Here is a 22,179-nt window from a genome sequence, read left to right on the forward strand (position 1 = left end):
AGTGAGAGAGAGAGAGAGAGAGAGAGAGAGAGAGAGAGAGAGAGAGAGAGAGAGAGAGAGAGAGAGAGAGAGAGAGAGAAATCTCATGAGGAAGGGAAAGAGATTACACAAGAACTGGAACGGGAGAGGAAGAGAAAGAAATGGAGGAAATGTGCCGTTTAAATCCGTTCAGTCAGAGCATTTATCTCTCTCTGCAGCTGAACAGCATCTGTCCAGAACCCAACCTGTAAACGCACGCCAGTCGCAGTGTTTCCAACATGCACAACAGCTTTAAAAGAGTGCTGGAGCATTTTGCCGCCTCAAAGGACATTTATTATACGTTTTATACTCAGATGGAACACTTAATTATTGGAACATATAATTATATTGCATATCTATAATACATACAATGTTTATTTATTGTTTGCATATAATATATTTATTTATATATTTTATATATAGCGGCTGTGTGTACACACACATACTATATACATATACATATATACACATACATACACACATATATATATATATATATTGATTACATTTATATAGCGCTTTTCTCGGCACTTAAAGCGCATACACATATATTGAGTGCAGAGAAAAGCGCTATATAAATTTAATGAATATTATATATTAGGGCTGTCAAATGATTAATCACATCCAAAATAAAAGTTTTTGTTACATAATATATGTGGGTGCACTGTGTATAATTATTTTGTATATATATAAATACACACACATGCACGTATATTTAAGAAAAAATACTATTTATATATAAAATATTTATATATAATATAAATTATATATAAATCTATATACAGTATATACATGAAAATATTTCTTAAATATATACAAGCATGTGTGTGTATTTATTAGTGCTGGGCCGTTATCGGCGTTAACGTGCTGCGTTAACGTGAGACTCTTATCGGGCGATAAAAAAAATATCGCCGTTAATCAAAGTTGGGTTGGGATCATAAATAGCTTTTTCGAATATCGTTATATTTTCGCGCAATTCTAATGTGTAGTATGACGCCGCGCCTACTGTCACAGATCGCGCAGTAGGGTATTTTCCTGTCAGGGACACAAGGTGTACTTTTACTTTGTTACGTTGGGCGACGTTCCTCACGTTACTTTATTTTATTGCAATACGTTGTTAAATGAGTTTATTCCAAGCGCGCTGTGTCCTTTGTATGGGCATGAGCGATGCTCATTTACAAATGAATCACTCTTTTGAGTCGATTCTGTTCAAAGACTTCATCAAACAAGTTGTCAGATGATCTGTCTAAATCGGTTCGCGAATCAGTTGATCTGTTCAGTTCCTCACGCACTGAATCGTCTGAAGCGCTTTCAATTCACACTCGGAGTCGAAACAGGAAGATTTAATAGCATCAAGAGCGTTGGATGAAGTGGCCGATCTACAGTCTAGTCTAGTGAATGCAAATCTGCAAATGCATCATATTTTTGCCAGCGATGAAGATCTTTATTAGTTGAACATCTTCGTAAGCTGTCTGTGAATGAATGATTCCACAGGACGATACATTCGATTTCATTTCATTCAGGTAATGCATGTGTGTGTATTGCGCGTGTATTGCGCAGTGGCATAATCACACGAATAGTTTACATTGATTGAAACTAATTTGTTTAAAAATGAGGCTATTGCAGTAACAAGGCAGGTTCACATAAAATTCTTATGACATATGATGACATTATTTTTTGATCTAACGAGCATTGGCGATGCAAAAACGGACTGTCGTGCGTATTGTTTTTCTTCTTTTTCCAATTAGCCTACTATGTTAAAAAAAAAAGGACGAAAACATGTTACTTGTTCAATTAATAAACAGTTTGTTTGATGACAAATCGCTAAAGATGAAATTGGCCTCCCTTTCTGTCATTGCGTTTTTTTTACGATATTCGACTTTTGCTCCTCGATTGTCGAATGGCATTTTTGGCAGAAATGCACATCCCTACGCGAGGCAAACTATTCTCAAAGACTTACTTTTAGTCATTATTTGGGTAGCACACATATTCTGAATGCCTTCGGGAGAATTCAAATGACCCATTTTAATCTAGATTACAAATTTTTATCTATGCCCACCTCTAGTATTTATATATATAAAATAATTATACACAGTGCACCCACATATATTATGTAAAAAAAACTTTTATTTTGGATGTGATTAATCACGATTAATCATTTGACAGCCCTATTATATATATATATATATATATTAGGGGTGGAACGGTACACAGAAGTCACGGTTCGGTTCATACCTCGGTTCAGACGTCACGGTTCGGTACGATTTCGGTACAATGGAGGGAAAAGCAAAACAAAAATGCAGAAGGCATTGTATTTTTTAAATAAGTTTTATTAATGAAGGCATAGAACCAGTTTATTTGCAGTGCACTGACAATAGTTTTATATAATTAGTTTATTAATTAAATTAATAAAAAGGCAAAAAGACCTTGCGATATGTTTGGTAATTGTACCTGAATTAATTTAAAATTAATTAGCTATATTTCAGATCAATATATTTGTTTTCCTTAATTTTAATTAACATTATTAATTAACAATGTAACATTATTCTCATCTGAATTATAAATAATTGATTTCTGTAAAAAATAATACTACCATTAAAAACACATTCGATTTTCTTTTTTAATCAATGTAGAATGTGTAAGATTAGTGCTCCGAGGACGAGAAATGAAAACCAATGCGATATGATGAATGTCTCAAAGATGGGACCCACAGACTGTTTTGAAATGGAGTTGGATAAATATGTTTTGCTTTTAAAACAGTGTGTGTGTGTGGTATTTTGGTTGGGTGACAGTTGCAGGTTACAGTTTGACAAGAGTTTACAGTGTGACAAAAGCACAATGTTGTGTTTTATTGCAAATAAGTAAACGCTTTGCAGGTTTAATGATCTGTATGAACAAAATGGCCGAGTATGTTTTTTATGTTTCCACTGTTCGATCGCGCGCCTCTATCGCGCCCGCGCCTCTCTCTCTCGCGCACACACACTCCAGCATTTCAATCTTGACATCGCAGCCTGTTCATTATATGCGGTCACACCAAACGCGAATAGAGCGTCAAATTCGCGTCTATTTCGACGCTAGTCTAAAGCGAATAGGACGCGCGTATAAGCCAACGTTTGAAGTGAACGCGCGTTCAGAGCTAGCCGATGGTACAGATTATGTGTCCCTAAAGAACCCGCGTATCTAACAGTAGTTCCGCATTACATTAATTAATTTGCACGCGAGTTTTATTTATTTTTATACCGTGTATTCTCCGTGTAAATTCGCGCACCGAACCGTGACGCCCGTACCGTTTCGGTTCAATACGAATACATGTACCGTTCCACCCCTAATATACACACACATATATATAATAATTCATTACATTTATATAGCGCTTTTCTCTGCACTCATAGCACTTATATATATATATATATATATATATATATATATATATAAAACTGTGATTCTGCAGATCTAGTTAACCTGCAACAAAGTATCTCAAAGAAATCTCTGAATATTTTTCTACGGCTAACCTGGAAATGCAGAGATTAGCTGTTGCTTCTCATAGTTTGGGAATTTGAAAACATGACTTTGTTTTGCCTTGGACAGAAAAAACCCTGTGCATTGGCTGACTCCAGCTCACGTGTGTGTGTGTGTGTGTGTGTGTGTGTGTGTGTGTGTGTGTGTGTGTGTGTGTGTGTGTGTGTGTGTGTGTGTGTGTGTGTGTGTGTGTGTGTGTGTGTGTGTGTGTGTGTCTTACCTAAAGTGTTATAAACTCCATCCGCTTCCTCCTTCACCGTCTCGTCCAAGCGCTCCATATTCTGCACCATGAGAGCCACGACCTGACCCTCCAACTAAACAAACAAATAAAGCTATTTCACAAACATTCAAATATGCAGACATTAATATAGGCTAATGCTAGAAGATCATCGCACAAATCATGGTTTAAAACTAAATGTAGACACACTACACAACTTTGTGATGTATAAATAAATAAAAAGTAATAAAAATGTGAAAGTAGATGATAAATTGCTGAAGTTTAAGCCTGGCTGTATTTAATACAAGGCTGTATTTAATTGATCAAAAATACTGTAATATTGTGAAACATTATTACATTTTAAAATAGCTGTTTTATATGTGAATATATGTTAAACAGTAATTTATTCCTGTGATAATTTATCATTTGAAATATAAATCTTTTCTAACACTTTTGATCAATTTAAACTCCCTCTGTGGTGAAAATCCAGCTTGTAATGTTGTTTGTGTGTCTATGTGGTGTTTTTAATATGCTTTAAAGGGATACTCTACTTTTTTTGGAAATAGGCTCATTTTACAACTCCCCCAGAGTTAAACTGTTGAGTTTTACCGTTTTTGAACCCATTCAGCCGATCTCCGGTTCTGGCGGTACCACTTTTAGCATAGCTTAGCATACATCATCAAATATCGAAAATCTTTGGTCATTTTTTTTTTTAGAAATGCTAATGGTCTTGTCCACTCCAATGATGTATGCTAAGCTATGCTAAAAGTGGTACCGCCAGAACCGGAGATCGGCTGAATGGATTCAAAAACGGTAAAACTCAACAGTTTAACTCTGGGGGAGTTGTAAAATGAGCCTATTTCCAAAAAAAGTGGAGTATCCCTTTAAGACAAACCATGTGTAAGTTCATAAGTCGACAGCATTGCTGAGTATTTTCTGCTTAAAACTGCAGTGAACCAAAGACAGTCACAAAAACACGAAATCGCTGGTGTTTCTGACGTCACAAACTACCTTGTAACCAATCAGATCAACGTGTGATCGTCAACCAGTGGATCTCTGAGCTGAGGGAGTGAGTGGAGGCGGGGCTCATTAGCATATTCATAGAGCCGCGTATACTAAATGAGGCAAGGGTGTCGAGTTACATTCAAGATATTTTAAGACATGAAGAACTTAAGGAAAAAACATTTAAATATGTAATTTTGGTGATCAAAGATGAGTTTTAAGTAGGGCTGTCAGTTAAACGCGTTATTAACGGCGTCAATTTTTTTATCGCGCCATTAACGGTCTTTTTGGCCTAGCAAACTTTGTAGTTTTTTTCACATGCTTTTGCAACAGGACGCCTCATGGCGCTCTGAAACCCATTAATTTCAATGGCTTGCGCCGCGCGAGGACGTTTTGTTGCTTCGTCGACCAAAGCACAAGCGGATCTAGCTAGACCGGAAACAACAACAGGCACGCCGCACACACTCGTTTGGGCTTGCGAGCCGGCCAAATAGTAGGTTAACGTTATGTTTTGAGTGGATGACGAGCGCGAGATGCCAATAAGATTCTGAATGGAAAGTTTACTTTTAAAAAGTTGCCAAATGGTTCCATTGACGAGACCAAAGTGATCTGTGTGTTTTGTCGTTGTGAACTGAGCGATCATCATCATCGTCCAGTCTGAAATACCACTTGATGGCCAAGCACACACACACACACACACACACACACACACAGCTGATGCGAATTCTCCGCCCCCTCGTCAATATCAGGCCCTCGTCAGTATTTCTTTCACCCTTTTATTGATGGACAGTGTTACATTGTGTGAGAGATTATTTGCTCCAAGTGAGAATGTTAGTGTGAAATTGAACACAGTATATGTCAATGTTGTTTTCAATAAAAAACATTTGCACAAAGCAAGCCGATCCACTTTTCCATGTTGATAAGAGCATTAAAATGAGAAAAAAATAATGGGACAAAAAGAAATCAAGAGACATTTAGAATAGATAAAAATTTGTGATTAATCGCGAGTTAACTATGGCATTAATGCGATTAATCGCAATTAAATATTTTAATCGTTTGACAGCACTAGTTTTAAGGGATAAAATTATTGACTATGCTCCTAATCTATGCTAAATAAAGCACACACACTACGTTTCAAGCCCTATTTCGTAGCCTGTCCGCGGAGCTGTCTTTCAGATGTGTTAATACGTTTGCTTGAATGCACAACACAAGAACTAGACGGAGCAATCAGACCCACACGACTCAATCAACCTCTGATTATTCACGAGCTCCTCCTGTTTCTGTGACGCACACACACACACACAACAACAGTCTGGATATTACATCGTTTCTCTCTTTCTCTTGCAAACCTCAGGCCTAACACCACACGAAATTTCTCACACATAGTAATTCATGTCATTTTCTCATAATAATGTCACATTGGGTCTCATTCATGAAACATTCGTAAATATACGAGTAAATATGCGAGTGATTTGCGCGTAAAGAGACCTTACCGAAAACTCTTCTCCTGATTCACAAATACTTCGTAAACGTCAGATGTGATAGTGAAGTGTGTGTGTGTGTGTGTGTTAATGAATTCCAATCAGTCGTAAATGGGACGCGCGTGCACGCTCATTCTCAATTACCATAAATCCCGCCCATTAAATCCGACTGACAACTATATATGGGCATCATATTATGACACCAAACGAAGGATTTCAACATGTCTTCTCAAAAACGAATGAAAAAGAAAAATTTCTCAGATGCACAAATCGAAGTTGTATTATCAGAAGTTCATTCAAAACACCACATTTTATTTTCAAGCGTAGGCTACACAGTGGCGCATCAGGTCCTAAATAAAGGAAGCTTGGCAGCATATTACAGATGCAGTTACTAAAGTTTCATCTGTTAATCGAACAGTCCCAGAAGTAAAAAGAAAACCCGTATGTACTAATTACTATATATAATATTTTTTCAAAATGCTGTGTAAATGTGAAGAGTTTGGTTCCAAAAGGCAATAAATCCATTTAGATTAATTTGAGTAAAAATGTTTTCTTTACCAAGATAGGAAAGATGGAAACCACTATTTTCTGTTTCAAACTTTCACATAGCATTTGTAGGTCATAATAACAAAAAATATATAAAATCCAGGTTTTGATTTTCAAAGATTTATTATAAAAACGGATTTTTTTCTTCCCCAAAATGCAATAAATCCTCTTTTTTTTTTTATTCAAAATGCAGTTAATCCATTGAATCAATATAAAAGTTTTTTTTTTAAATACACAACAACAAAAGTTTATTAGTATAATATTTTTAGTAAGTTTTCACAGACAAAAACACGTACTTTCAAAGATTCACATATTATAGTATCAATTTTATATCACTTGTTTAGGCCTATAAGATTTTTATTAAACCCATAGCCCTGTTGAGCAAGGTCACCACAAGCTATTGATAGGTAAAGGAATAGCTATCAATAGCTCACAGTGACCTTGCTCAACAGGGCTATGGGTTGAATAATGCCAGAGTTATGCTTCAAGTTTTAAACAATGAATAAAAATCACATTCATTTTATACACTGAATTTGTTGTCTTGTGCATACTATAAATCCATTGCATTAATATAAAATATGTGTAAAACTGTTCAAAATAGAACTGTAAAGAAGATTGAAAACATTTTTCCTCCTCGCGAGTGCCTCATCTTCTTAATCTCCTCACGTAAATGATTCGATTTCGATGCCTTGCGTTTCTTACCCACCGCAGAAACAACCACAGGTTCATCAATGCCGGCAAAATTATTCATTTTTTTGTTTGTTTGTTGATCGAAAAGTACAAAATAGATGAGAAAAACTAGGAAGCCGGGTGTATTTAAGGCGCTGCCGTTACTGTTTACATTGCGTGGAATGGTGCGTTGTGATTGGTTGAGAGCGGATATATCGCATTCTGCAGAGAAGGGAGACTGGCTGTTTGTCGCGGTTTGGAAAGAAAGGGAGAAAACATGACAGGATAACACGGCGGATATCGCATTTTACTTAAAATTAAACATTGACTTTTCAATACCAACCAGATACAATACTGATTTTTTGCAGTAACTCATTTTTTTTTTAAATGGCGTTTATCGCGTTTTGGAACCAAACTCTTCATATGTACCCGATTAAGGTGAATTCAAATGCAGCCTTAGTTATTAATGAGCAAAACGTTCGGATGTTCAACTCACTATTTACGCGTGGCTGGGAGCAGGAGTAGATTTATTTCGTACCAACTAACATTTGGAAAATACGAACATTTTAATGAATCCGAAAAATTTACGCCAGAACCGCTTTAAACACGATTTACACAAAAATCCGTTCTGCTCGTGTTTCATGAATGAGACCCAGTGTGTCCGCCCGTAATCTCCTCTAACGACGACACTCGTGATGTTTTTCTTTGATTATTAAATAAATATTGTCTTACCAGTGCGTCGATGAGCACCTCGGCCCCCTCCTCGCTCTCGTGAAGCGTGTCGATGTCTGTCAGCTCCTGCAGCAGATCAACCACCGCGATGCTGATATGTGACTCAACGTTAAGGATTCATAATACTGATCATCAGCTGAAGATAAAACATAACAAGCATATTTTTACAGAAGCGTATTGCATTCACTTGAGGGAAAAAAATCTACTCTGTTTTTCTGAATTAACGAGTTAATTATCTCAGAATTACGAGAAAAATTTTCATGGGAAATTTTTTTTTGCTCTGTTTTTCTGAATTAACGAGTTAATTATCTCAGAATTACGAGATCATTTTTCATGGAAAAAAAGTGTTTGCTCTGTTTTTCTGAATTAACAAGTTAATTATCTCAGAATTACGAGATAATTTTTCATGGAAAAAAGTTTTTCCTCTGTTTTTCTGAATTAACTAATTAATTATCTCAGAATTACGAGATCATTTTTCATGGGAAAAAAGTTTTTGCTCTGTTTTTCTGAATTAACGAGTTCATTATCTCAGAATTACGAGATAATTTTTCATGGGAAAAAAGTTTTTGCTCTGTTTTTCTGAATTAACGAATTAATTATCTCAGAATGACGAGATAATTTTTCATGGAAAAAAGTTTTTTGCTCTGTTTTTCTGAATTAACGAATAAATTATCTCAGAATTACGAGATAATTTTTCATGGGAACAATTTTTTTGCTCTGTTTTTCTGAATTAACGAGTTAATTATCTCAGAATTACGAGATAATTTTTCATGGAAAAAAAGTGTTTGCTCTGTTTTTCTGAATTAACGAATTAATTATCTCAGAATTACGAGATAATTTTTCATGGGAAAAAGTTTTTGCTCTGTTTTTCTGAATTAACGAATTAATTATCTCAGAATTACGAGATAATTTTTCATGGGAAAAAGTTTTTGCTCTTTTTTTCTGAATTAACGAGTTAATTATCTCAGAATTACGAGATCATTTTTCATGGAAAAAAGTTTTTGCTCTGTTTTTCTGAATTAACGAGTTAATTATCTCAGAATTACGAGATCATTTTTCATGGAAAAAAGTTTTTGCTCTGTTTTTCTGAATTAACGAGTTAATTATCTCAGAATTACGAGATAAATTTTCATGGAAAAAAGTTTTTGCTCTGTTTTTCTGAATTAACGAGTTAATTATCTCAGAATTACGAGATCATTTTTCATGAGAAATTTTTTTTTGCTCTGTTTGTCTGAATTAACGAGTTAATTATCTCAGAATTACGAGATCATTTTTCATGAGAAATTTTTTTTTGCTCTGTTTGTCTGAATTAACGAGTTAATTATCTCAGAATTACGAGATAAATTTTCATGGAAAAAAGTTTTTGCTCTGTTTGTCTGAATTAACGAGTTAATTATCTCAGAATTACGAGATAATTTTTCATGGGAAAAAAGTTTTTGCTCTGTTTTTCTGAATTAACGAGTTAATTATCTCAGAATTACGAGATAATTTTTCATGGGAAAAAAGTTTTTGCTCTGTTTTTCTGAATTAACGAGTTAATTATCTCAGAATTACGAGATACATTTTCATGGAAAAAAGTTTTTGCTCTGTTTGTCTGAATTAACAAGTTAATTATCTCAGAATTACGAGATAAATTTTTCATGGGAAAAAAGTTTTTGCTCTGTTTTTCTGAATTAACGAGTTAATATCTCAGAATTAGGAGTTACATTTTTCTTGAAAAACATTTTTTTCACTCTGTTTTTATGAATTAATAAGTTACTCATAATTTTGAGATAATTAAGTCATTAATTCAGAAAAACAGAGTAGATTTTTTTCCTCAAGTGAATGCAATACGCTTCCGTATATTTTAAATAGGGATGCACATTTTTTATTTGGCAGATATTGATCTTTTTTGGTGTGTTATGGCCAATTCCCATGTTTTTTTTTTATGGGCAATAATATATATATAAACAATGAATATATACTTTGGGTGTTTTAAAAAAAAGAAATTATACAAATTAATATTTTAATTCAGCAAATATGGATCAAACATAAAAAGCGACAGAATGTCATCATTTATAATGTTACAAAAGATTCTATTTCAAATAAATGAACGTAACTTCTATTTATCAAAAAATCATGAAAACAAACGTTTCCACAACTGTTTTCAACATTGATAATAATCATAAATGTTTCTTGAGCAGCAAATCATCATATTAGAGTGATTTCTGAAGGATCATGTGACTCTGAAGACTGGAGTAATGATGCTGAAATACAGCTTTAATCACAGGAATAAATTATATTTTAAAATGTATTCAAACGCATAACAGTTCATTTAAATTGTAGTTTTTTTTACTTTTTTGTACCAATTAAATGCAGCCTTGGTGAGCAAAAGAGACTTCTATCAAAAAACAATATTTTTTAATAAATGTAATTACTGACCCCAAACTTTTTGTATTTTACGGCTGATAACTAATGTTTCCTCTTGTTATGGTTGTTTACAGAAAAATAATATTGTGTTATGGCAGCCAACACCTTTTTTTTGTATGCACAATTTTTTAAAGGTTGAGTAAAAATGTAAAAAATAATTAGACATGAATTTTTGGATAAAAGCATCTGCTAAATAAATGTAAATCTACTGAATAAAGGATAAACAAAAATGGCAATATATTGTGCGTAATAACACATTTAACAAACTTACTATTAAAGGCTTGTTCACACCAACAACCATAACTATATTGATAACTATATTAGCATCCAAACCAGCGGATGACATCGTCCTGTTCATTATAATAAGCGTCTAGAGTCATGTGACGGCAGGATATCAGTGTTGTCGTGGCTGAGGAGGCCGAGCAGAGAATGGACCGCGTTCAGCTCCACCAGCAGATGATACAGCTCCGGGATAGTGGCGACCACGTGCATCTCCTGGATGATGTCATTCAGATCAAGCTCCGCCTCCATGAATCTGCCGACAACAGGAAGTGATGTCATTTCTTTTTCACACTCTTTTTTTTCTTAATGCCAAGGTATCAAAAATATAAGTACATAGCAAAAATGTAACAATTACATACAACGAAATGATAAAGAAAGCAAAGTGTCACATATATACCAAGCGTGCCGCACAAGCCCTGAAAAGTGAAGCCCAAGCGTCTCGATCGCCCCCCGGTGACCGGTCCTACTATAGCTCATAAACCCCGCCTCCACGAGTTATTCAACGGCACGTGAGACCAACTAAACAATTAAATTACATTTCAAATATCGTTTTTCCAAATATGGTTTCTGTCATTTACTGTAGTTTTTATCACGCCGATGTAATTTCAAGTGTTTGTTTTTAGTTAGTTATTTGATGTGACGTCATGATGGACAGCTGTGATTGACAGGTGAAGTATTCACCGAAGCACCAACAGACTTTTTTTCGGGATCTTCGGAGGACTGAGGAGATTGGAGCTTTAAATTTAATATCTAAATTTCTAAAATTAATTTTTTTAAAGTGCCGGAGCGTGTTCTTGCGATTGATTCAGCGAGAGTGGGGGCGGGGCCTTGATTTCACGGCTTTACTTCCGGCTCACGACTGTGCAGGTCTGGTCCCGAGATCGCTTCTGCGCAGACTCAAGTACAAGATGTCAGCGCCATATCGGGACACTGGCGGCTCTGACCAATGGAAGAGAGCGAAGGGGCGTCGTCCATCTTCAGTCTATGATATATACATGTACATGGTAGGGCTGTCACGATTTTTGAGACTTAAGTGTTCATTGAATCAATAGTAAAATCGATTTTCCATGTCTAAAGACATTTCCATTTTCAACACCAAATACAGGCAAATCCACGGACACCTAACAGGCATTAGGACGAGCGTAAAGAGTGCGCTTGAGACGCACAAGTCAGCAATATTCCTGATGATTTATTGGCGTGAAGTTTCGTGCAGAATGACAAACAGGAGCGCAACATTCAGGGATTGAGATTAACACCCTCGATCCTCCAGATGCAGGTACAAATGAACTTTAGCGGGAAACGCTGTCAAATCACGAGCCAATCTGGCGTGTTTCTGTGTTTACTCACTTTGCTGGGGAAGTTCGTTTAAGACAAATCTGCGCAGATTTAGCGCAAATACCCAACTCGTGATCCTCATGATATATTAAATACAGATTATTGCGCAGAATCTGCGCATTTCTGGCTTACTTGAACACACACACGTCACTACGCAACACATAATGGCGCGCTTGTTCACTTGCACTGAAGTAATAGCGAATATTAAAAGTAGGGATGTCCCGATCCGATCACGCGATCTGAAATCGGGCCCGATCACGTGGTTTCAGACTCGATCGGAATCGGACGTCACCTCCCGATCAGGACTCGGATATATGTAAATTAGGGGTGTAACGGTACATGTATTCGTAATTATTGAACCTTTCGGTACGAGGCTTCCGGTTTGGTACGCATACACACCGAACGATTCCTAGGACCATGGCATTTTTGCTGCCGACAAAATCCGCGCTGGCGCGATCACCACAGCATTGCGCAACATCAAATGGCAAATGTAATGAAAGCGGAACGAAACTGAGCTTCTCATTATATTGTGCTTAACGGACCATTTATCAGTTCGGACCAGCAGCATCTGTGCAGCGCGAGATCAAGCGACACAGCGCTGAGAGATCCAGTGAAGAAAACATTTGAATTCGCCACTGAAGTAATACCATCGCTGCGAGATCTAGTGAGAAGAATTCACATTTCTCCGTTATTAACCGTAGATCTCTATTAGATCAAACAGCGCTGACGTGGAAACCAGGAGAAACATTGTGCCGTGAATGAACATGGATTTAATGTTGCACTTCAAAACTCAAATATTATATACAGTGTTTCCCCTAGGATTTTTTTTCAGGGGGGGGGGGGGGGGACTGCTAGTGTTGCGGAGCGGGCGTGTTACGGATACGTGGTGTACATTTTTTAGCAATCAAAAAGCATGTCTAATTAATTGATATAGTGTATTATGAATCATTAAACGTATACAACATTTTAAAAAAAAAATATGAAAAAAAATTTCACACTAATTCTGTGCTGTGTTTTTTTCTGGTAATAAAATGAAGACATAAAAGACAAATTTTATCATTTATCATCAATTTTAATCATATGAAATTAAATAAACTTTGTCAAATAACGTGCTGCACAATGAGCTTTACTGTTAAAATTAAAACATGGATTATTCCTTAAATTCAGTTTTGATGGTAATTTATTTGGATTAGTGTTAGTATTATTACATTGGGACATTTCTAAATTCTACTGTACAACGGTAATATATTTCTGTCAAGTTAAACCGAACTTTTATTTTGACGGGTTGCCGTGAAGACCTTTTGAGTTTGTGTGTTTATGTCATAATGATAGTTTTTCTCAAATGAAGCGGTTAAATGATCACGAAGTGACTTTCGGAGTGGATCTAGAGCCTGGAGAGGAAGTTTATGCATTTGTGTCTTCATATAGGCAAAAAAACAGCGCAAGCGTCACACGTGCTTCAGTGTGTGTGTGTGTGTGGTAAATGAAACTGCGCGTCGGCTGCACCATTCATTCACACAGAACAAGCAGGATTCGTATTTAAATGGTCTTTGTGGTTTAATATCCACACACACTTGTCTACAAAGCGGATTTGATTTCAAGTGTACACTGAACTGCTTTCTATTTATTCCTCAAAAGATTGACAAATTCCATGAAATTCCGCGTTATACAGTAAATTTCTTTTTTAAGACTGGATTTCGTCAGCAATTTAGGGGGGACGGGGGGTCGTTTTGGGGGGGATTGTGATTACCAAAACATTATTTGTTCATCCTTCAAAGATTACCCCCATTTATAAACCTGAAAGTTTCAAGATGTAGGAAAACTCAAACTTATTTAAAAATAGTTTTTCTTTTAATAAATAGGAAATTTCTCTGCCATTTTGTGAACTGTTACACCCCTAATGTATATATATATATATATATATATATAAATTCTCATTATTTTTTATACACTTTTAAAACATTTTTATTTTTTGTTAAACATGCCTGCCGGGTATTTTAAGTTGCTATTTGTTTTTATATTTTTTCTATATTTACTGTTGCACTAAAGTCCAAAAGTGAAGATTTTATGTTATTTATTACTTGATTGTTCAAGCTACCTCACAGAAGTGCTCTGTTTGTTAACAGAGTTGTTGAATGTTAAAATACGGTGAATTAAATAAAAAATAAGGAACATCCTGGATCTGTTTTTTCTCTCTTCTTTATTCTTTTTTTATGTATTATATAAGTATCGGATCGGGACTCGGTATCGGTAGATACTCAAAATCAAATGACTCGGAGGCAAAAAAACCTGATCGGGACATCCCTAATTAAAAGCATTTGGTTAACAGAAAAGACATTGTTATTTTCCAACATCCTACATGTTCTGTGTCCTGTATTGATCTGTCCACCTAAAACACATATTTGGTAAAAAAAAAAAAAGGCTGTTAAAATCGATTCCCTATTTTCGGTTTCGAAACTTGTGTTGGTCGGTCCGATCGATTGTGCGATTTTCGAACGTAAAGTGACAGCCCTAATACATGGGTTGATGTAATTTCTCTCTGTGAGCCGCTGTGGATTCATGTTTGAAAAGTTTCACATTTAAAAGTGAACGGTGAGGTTTAATTCTCCGTAACTCACTTCTCTGGGTTGTCGGGAAACTTGATCCTCAGCTCCTGGTTTTTGTAGGATCTCTTCTCAAAGGTCAGGATCATTTTCTTCACGGTGCCCTCATCCACGGGCTCCCCCTGTAAACACACAGCAGGTCAGAAGGTCAAAGGTCATGACTCTCATCTGCAGTGTGCCTCTGAATTACATACGAGACTTTTTCCCAGTTAAAAATACTCTTTTTCTACACCAGATTTCTAAAAAAGTATTAACAGTTATTCATCTGTTCTGCTGTGCATTATTATGTTTTGATGCCTAATTTAATTTGACGCATTAACAATTCAACATTGGAGCTCTAGTGTGAATACCATTTAAAAAAATAAATATGCAAAACTGTATAGATTTGTAATATCTGCAATCACATCACAACATCAGTTACCATCCATATAAAAAAACATCAAGAAAAAAACATTGATTAAAAACAGGTTAAACATGTCAAATTTATACTATCAGCATTTGGCCTAAATAAATAAATTATTTGTATTATTATTTATTTATTATTATTGGCACCAGACAAAAAACAAACATGAAACCTAATTATTTATAATTACATAAAACAATCATTGGTTTTGGGAAATAAAATGTTAAAAACTGTATTTTTTATAACACTGTATGTTATATAATTCTTCATTACAAATATATTATGGCATAATTTTCTTTTAATTGAACTGCTAAACCAAGACCTTAATTTATTTAAGACATATTACTGCAATATTTTTATTGAACAATATGTGAAACCATGTGCAATGAAATAAAACTGGCTGGATTTTACTAACAGTTACTATATATTATTAAATTATGTATTACATATTTAAAAATATATTGTCACAAAACTCACAGCGTTATTCACTGAACACACATTACTGTTATTGTGTTATTGTGCTTATAATAAACCAACCAGAGGGCTTTTGACATTTCTATAATGATGAATAAAGAATGGCCGTTTTCGCTTTTTTATGTTTTTATTACGTTAATGAAAGTGTTGTGAATTAAATCATTATATTATATCGTAATTTTACTATACTATCTATATGTACATGCAACTTAGATAGTTTTATTGTTAATAATAACTTCATTCATTCATCAATACAGATGTTGTATTCATTGCATCCGGCTCGACTCGAAAACCGGCTTAAAGGAAGTTCAGTTTCCCACTCGTACTCTCGACTTTGTGATGCCAATCATGTGCATTCAACTCATAAATACGGTCTTTCTGGCATTATTTAACCCTTGTGCCTCATTTAAAAAAAGTTACACATAACTCCATAGAGGACAGAAATGTCCACGTCAAAAAACTGTCATATAAATTTGCTTGGGAGCACAGACTTAAGTTTGGTCTCATTTTAAAGAAGACCCTTGGCAGATTATTGCTAAAGTAAATAAAAATTAACAAGTCAATCCAAAAAAAAAAGTTATATAGGTTTAAATTTATGAAAATTATTTATGAACAATATTTTATATAAAATATATATTTTATAAAACAAGTTGAACTCAAAAACGGCTGGAAAATAAAAGCCATTAATATAAATAAGTTGTGATCCAAATTTAAGGATGATCTCTCAAAAAATGAGCTTTCAGTGAGAGTTTGTTTGTGCGCAGTACCAGATTTCCCCATCGGATGCCAGCAAAACTCCACTGGTCACACAGAGATTGGATTTTAGATTTGCAGTTTAGTTTTCCTCTCTCAATATTACAAACACACACACATATATATACACTCACCGGCCACTTTATTAGGTACCCCATGCTAGTAACGGGTTGGACCCCCTTTTGCCTTCAGAACTGCCTCAATTCTTCGTGGCATAGATTCAACAAGGTGCTGGAAGCATTCCTCAGGGAGTTTGGTCCATATTGACATGATGGCATCACACAGTTGCCGCAGATTTGTCGGCTGCACATCCATGATGCGAATCTCCCGTTCCACCACATCCCAAAGATGCTCTATTGGGTTGAGATCTGGTGACTGTGGAGGCCATTTTAGTACAGTGAACTCATTGTCATGTTCAAGAAACCAATTTGAAATGATTAGAGCTTTGTGACATGGTGGAAGTAGCCATCAGAGGATGGGTACATGGTGGCCATAAAGGGATGGACATGGTCAGAAACAATGCTCAGGTAGGCCGTGGCATTTAAACGATGCCCAATTGGCACTAAGGGGCCTAAAGTGTGCCAGGAAAACATCCCCCACACCATTACACCACCACCACCAGCCTGCACAGTGGTAACAAGGCATGATGGTTCCATGTTCTCATTCTGTTTACGCCAAATTCTGACTCTAACATCTGAATGTCTCAACAGAAATCGAGACTCATCAGACCAGGCAACATTTTTCCAGTCTTCAACTGTTCAATTTTGGTGAGCTCTTGCAAATTGTAGCCTCTTTTTCCTATTTGTAGTGGAGATGAGTGGTACCCGGTGGAGTCTTCTGCTGTTGTAGCCCATCCGCCTCAAGGTTGTGCGTGTTGTGGCTTCACAAATGCTTTGCTGCATACCTCGGTTGTAACGAGTGGTTATTTCAGTCACTGTTGCCCTTCTATCAGCTCGAACCAGTCTGGCCATTCTCCTCTGACCTCTGGCATCAACAAGGCATTTCCGCCCACAGAACTGCCGCTCACTGGATGTTTTTTCTTTTTCGGACCATTCTCTGTAAACCCTAGAGATGGTTGTGCGTGAAAATCCCAGTAGATTAGCAGTTTCTGAAATACTCAGACCAGCCCTTCTGGCACCAACAATCATGCCACGTTCAAAGTCACTCAAATCACCTTTCTTCCCCATACTGATGCTCGGTTTGAACTGCAGGAGATTGTCTTGACCATGTCTACATGCCTAAATGCACTGAGTTGCCGCCATGTGATTGGCTGCTTAGAAATTAAGTGTTAACGAGCAGTTGGACAGGTGTACCTAATAAAGTGGCCGGTGAGTGTATATTTATTTTTTTATAACACGCATACCAACCACACTCTGACATCCATACCAACACACCCACACAAATATCGTTGCATAATTTATCCAATTGGCTCTATAATATGCCGAAGCAGAAAACAGGAATAAAGCGAGAATTTGCTTTATAGGCCAAACCTGAAAAAATGGCACCATCTGATAAAAAAAGTAAAATTAAAAATTTTGAAGCCTTGCCAACAGAATGAAAGCCTCTTAACAAAGATTGCATCATTTTATAGTTAAATGGCCCTGGGATAAAAAATTGCAGTTTCAATGGGGATATTTTTGTCCAAAAGGCGCGGAGCGGGAGTATTTTGTGTACCTAGTGCAAAAAAGATTTTTTTAACGAAATAGCGGTGAAATAGTAAAATAACAATAAAAATGCACACATGTGCCAAATTTTATGCAGTTAGCATTAATTTAATACAGGCAAAGTGATCAAAAAAACTAAACTGAAAAGGCTAAAAATGTCCCTAAGGAGGCACAAGGGTTAGCTAACCTCCTTGTTGCATGTACAGTCCCTGACAAAAGTCTTGTCGCTTGTGTACAAATTGACCTGAAGTGCCGCTGAAATATATTTCTAATCAAGATTTCTTTACAAGAAATGGCTCATTTTAATCCCAACAGCTTTTGTAATAATGTTTCAGTGTAAAACGAAACTGTCAAAAAGTATTCTAATATTCACAGCTTGGTAAAGCCCATTGAGTCAATTTTTGCAAAGACATAAGTGTTGTCGCCTTGTCATATGAGCTTCACCTGTGACTAATAATGGATCAATTAGGTCTCAGGTGTGTATAAAAACAACCCCAGTACACTAGACCTTCACATCAACTGCAACTAGACCTCTGCAAACATGCCTAAGATTCAACCTGAGACTAAAGTTTTGATTATCAAGAGGCTGAAGACCAGATCCACTGCTGATGTGGCAGACACCTTCAATGTGTCTCAGCGTCAAGTACAGAGGATAAAAAAAACATCTGAAGACACTGGAGACATTTTTGACAAGCCCAGGCAGACCCCGCAAGAAAACTGCTCGAGAGGACCGTTTGTTGGCTCGAAAATCCAAGGCCAGCCCATTTTCCACTGCAGCAGAGCTCCACGAGACCTGGTCACCTGAAGTCCCTGTGTCAACCAGAACAGTTTGTCGGATTCTGTCTCGAAATGGCCTCCATGGTCGAATCAGTGCACAGAAGCCAGCACTAAACAAAAGACAATTGAAAAACCGTGTGGCATTTGCCAAGGCCCACAGCCTGCTAAAAGGATGGACGCTGTAAAAGTGGAAGGTGGATTTTTCAGATGAATCTTCTGTTGAATTACACCACAGTCGCCGCAAATATTGCAGGAGACCTACTGGAGCCCGCATGGATCCGAGATTCACCCAGAAAACAGTGAAGTTTGGTGGCGGAAAAATCATGGTCTGGGGTTACATCCAGTATGGGGGTGTGCGAGAGATCTGCAGGGTGGAAGGCAACATCAATAATCTAAAATACCAAGAAATCTTAGCTACCTCGTATATTCCAACCATAAAAGAGGCCAAACTCTGCAGCAGGATGGTGCTCCATCGCATACTTCCATCTCCACATCAAAGTTCCTCAAGGCAAAGAAGATCAAGATGCTCCAGGATTGGCCAACCCAGTCACCAGACATGAACATCATTGAGCATATGTGGGGTAGGATGAAAGAGGAAGCATGGAAGACGAAACCAAAGAATATTGATGAACTTTCTTTCTATTGCTATTCCTGATGACTTCATCAATAAATTGTATGAATCCTTGCCAAACCTCATGGATGCAGTCCTTCAAGCTCATGGAAGTCATAAAAGATATTAAATTTGGATCTCACAGCACCACTACTTAATTTGCTGACATATTTTAGTACTTGCAGTAAATTTGTTCAATTTCTGTATAGGCGACAAAACTTTTGTCTTGCCAAAATTTGACCTTTCTGTCTTGTTTAAATGATAAATCTTTTTTCAGTGAAACTAATTTATTTCAGTGCATTAAACATAATTTGGGAGGGTTTTAGCTTTTCATATGAGCTATTTCTAACACCAATTGATTAATTAAAAGTCAGGTTAATAGCAGGTGTTTCTACAAAATAGATAAGCGACAAGACTTTTGTCAGGGACTGTAGACTATGCAACAGACTAGACTATCCTAACCCTAAACCCACATGAATATGTTCTGTTCTCACCTCTGGATCTTCTCCGTCCTGATCCATCAGTCTCTCCAGGATCTTGTCCCCGTCTCCGGGCTGCTCCTCACTGTCCAGGTCTGACCTCACCAGAACCCGTCCGGTGTCCCGACCCGCGCTCTTCTGTTTGCCTCTCGACTCCTCATGGCTGTCCTGCTCTCGGGGTCTCTTTGCTCCGCGGTCCGGCTGAGAAGAGGATTTCACACGAGAGTGAAGCTGAGACGAATCCAGGCGGTCCATTTGACCATTCTCAAGATCTATGCAACAGTAGCTATGTTTCCATCCATCCACCTATTTTTATGTTAATTTTGGGCTATTCCATAAAAATTTAGACTTCTTTCAAAAACATTAAAAATAGTATTGTTTCCGATCTTGTGATCGGTACTGTACACACACACTGACACTGGTTCGCTATCTTTGTAAGGACTCTCCATAGGCATAATGGTTTTTATACTGTACAAACTGTATATTCTCTCCCCTTACACTAACCTGACTCCTAAACCCACCCATCACACACAACTTTCTGCGTTTTTACATTTCCCAAAAAATATAATTTAGTAGGTATATTAACCCATTTCCCTCGTGGGGACCGCTGGCTGGCCACCACAATGTAGGTGATCTCAGGTTTTACTATCCTTGTTGGGGATATTTGGTCCCCACAATATCATTTAAACCTGTACACACACACACACACACACACACACATATCTATATCTATATATATATATATATATATATATATATATATATATATATATATATATATATATATTGGTGCTGGGCAACGATTAATCGCATCCAAAATAAAAGTTTGTGTTTACATAATATATGTTTGTACTGTGTATAATTATTTTGTATATATAAATACACACGCTTACATGTATATATTTAAGAAAAATGTGTTGTTTATCTATACAATATTTATATATATAACAAATCATGTAAGAATAACGCAAAATATACACATGCAAATATTTATTTAAAATATATACATGCAAATGTGTGTATTTATATATACAAAATAATTATACACAGACAGTACACACACATATATTATGTAAACACAAACTTTTGGATGCGATTAATCATTGCCCAGCACTAAAAGACACCTCGTTCTTAATCCAATAATAATCCAGAAAATGTTATTAAATTTCAAATTTACAAAATGACAGTGTTACCGTAGTTTTTGGACATGGTGCCATGGTATTATTTATTTCAAGACACATGGTCATGGATATGGTAATTATTCAGTACCATGACCCAGCTTATATAGACTACACCACCACAGTACTTTTATATCAGGGAGGACAAGACAAATTAATGCATTTATAACGTATTATTAACAACAAACACTTAATAACACGCATGCGTATGTACTATTTGGGTAAAGGGTTAATAAAGCTTTCACCCTCTTAAACAAGCTCAAAACACGTTTAAATAATTTGTAATCGTCTAAAAACTGTTTATCTCTGCATTAAATATTGAAGTTTAAGATGCTATTGACACAGATGTAGCAGAACAGTTCAACCAGTGACAAACTCATCCGAATAAAGATCACGGTGAGACATTAAACTTGTCAGTACCTGATAATTCAGCAGCTCTCCTACATCCATGATGATTTCTCTGTGTTATAATCCCTGGAAAATGTATATGTTTTGTATACCAGCGTGTAAACACAACACGCTTGTGAACAAAACTTGATTTCTATTCTTCGCGTGATTAACCGGCGCGAGACGAGGAGGCGAAACTCAGCAGCGACACCAGCAGGCGAGGAGAACAAACTACAACACACAACAACACACACTGCATAGTCAACACACTCACACACACGAGCGCGTTATCTGCCAGGATTTGTTTGATTCTGAAAAGTATTGCATGCCACAATGAAATAACTAAATAATGGTTCACAATGAGTCCAGACACGTGTATTAATATGTGTATTGGATACGCAGGAAATTAAATCTCTTGCGATGCTGCATTTATTGTTAGCAGACTCAGTTTTAATCCACTACCTCAAATCACTTGCACAAATCTACAACAGTCATCCTGTCCAATGCTGTTTGGCTTATGCAAACTTTGCTGCAGGTTTCCCCAAGATAAGCAAGTAAGTCGGCAGCTTTAATTATTCACAGTCAGAGATTGCAGCAACACATTTTCCTTTATCTCACTCTTATTGGAAAATAGCAAATTA

The 22,179-nt window shown here is 36.4% G+C and overlaps 1 protein-coding gene across 1 annotated transcript in view; it reads right to left on the bottom strand.

The window, feature by feature from the left end:
* Window positions 1-21,731, bottom strand: part of ctnnbl1 (catenin, beta like 1) — an 81,330-nt gene extending 59,599 nt beyond the window's left edge. Inside the window, 6 exon segments of the mRNA XM_056248756.1 lie at window positions 3,758-3,851; window positions 8,185-8,277; window positions 10,984-11,128; window positions 14,829-14,935; window positions 19,989-20,174; window positions 21,572-21,731. Of these exon segments, the coding sequence (XP_056104731.1) occupies window positions 3,758-3,851; window positions 8,185-8,277; window positions 10,984-11,128; window positions 14,829-14,935; window positions 19,989-20,174; window positions 21,572-21,601 (655 nt within the window). The 5' untranslated portion in view covers window positions 21,602-21,731.
* Between the last annotated feature and the right edge of the window lie 448 nt (window positions 21,732-22,179).

The sequence above is a fragment of the Rhinichthys klamathensis genome, unplaced genomic scaffold, assembly GCF_029890125.1.
Source record: "Rhinichthys klamathensis goyatoka isolate OS25496 unplaced genomic scaffold, OSU_Roscu_1.1 h1tg000058l_1, whole genome shotgun sequence".
Taxonomy (NCBI): Eukaryota; Metazoa; Chordata; class Actinopteri; order Cypriniformes; family Leuciscidae; genus Rhinichthys; species Rhinichthys klamathensis.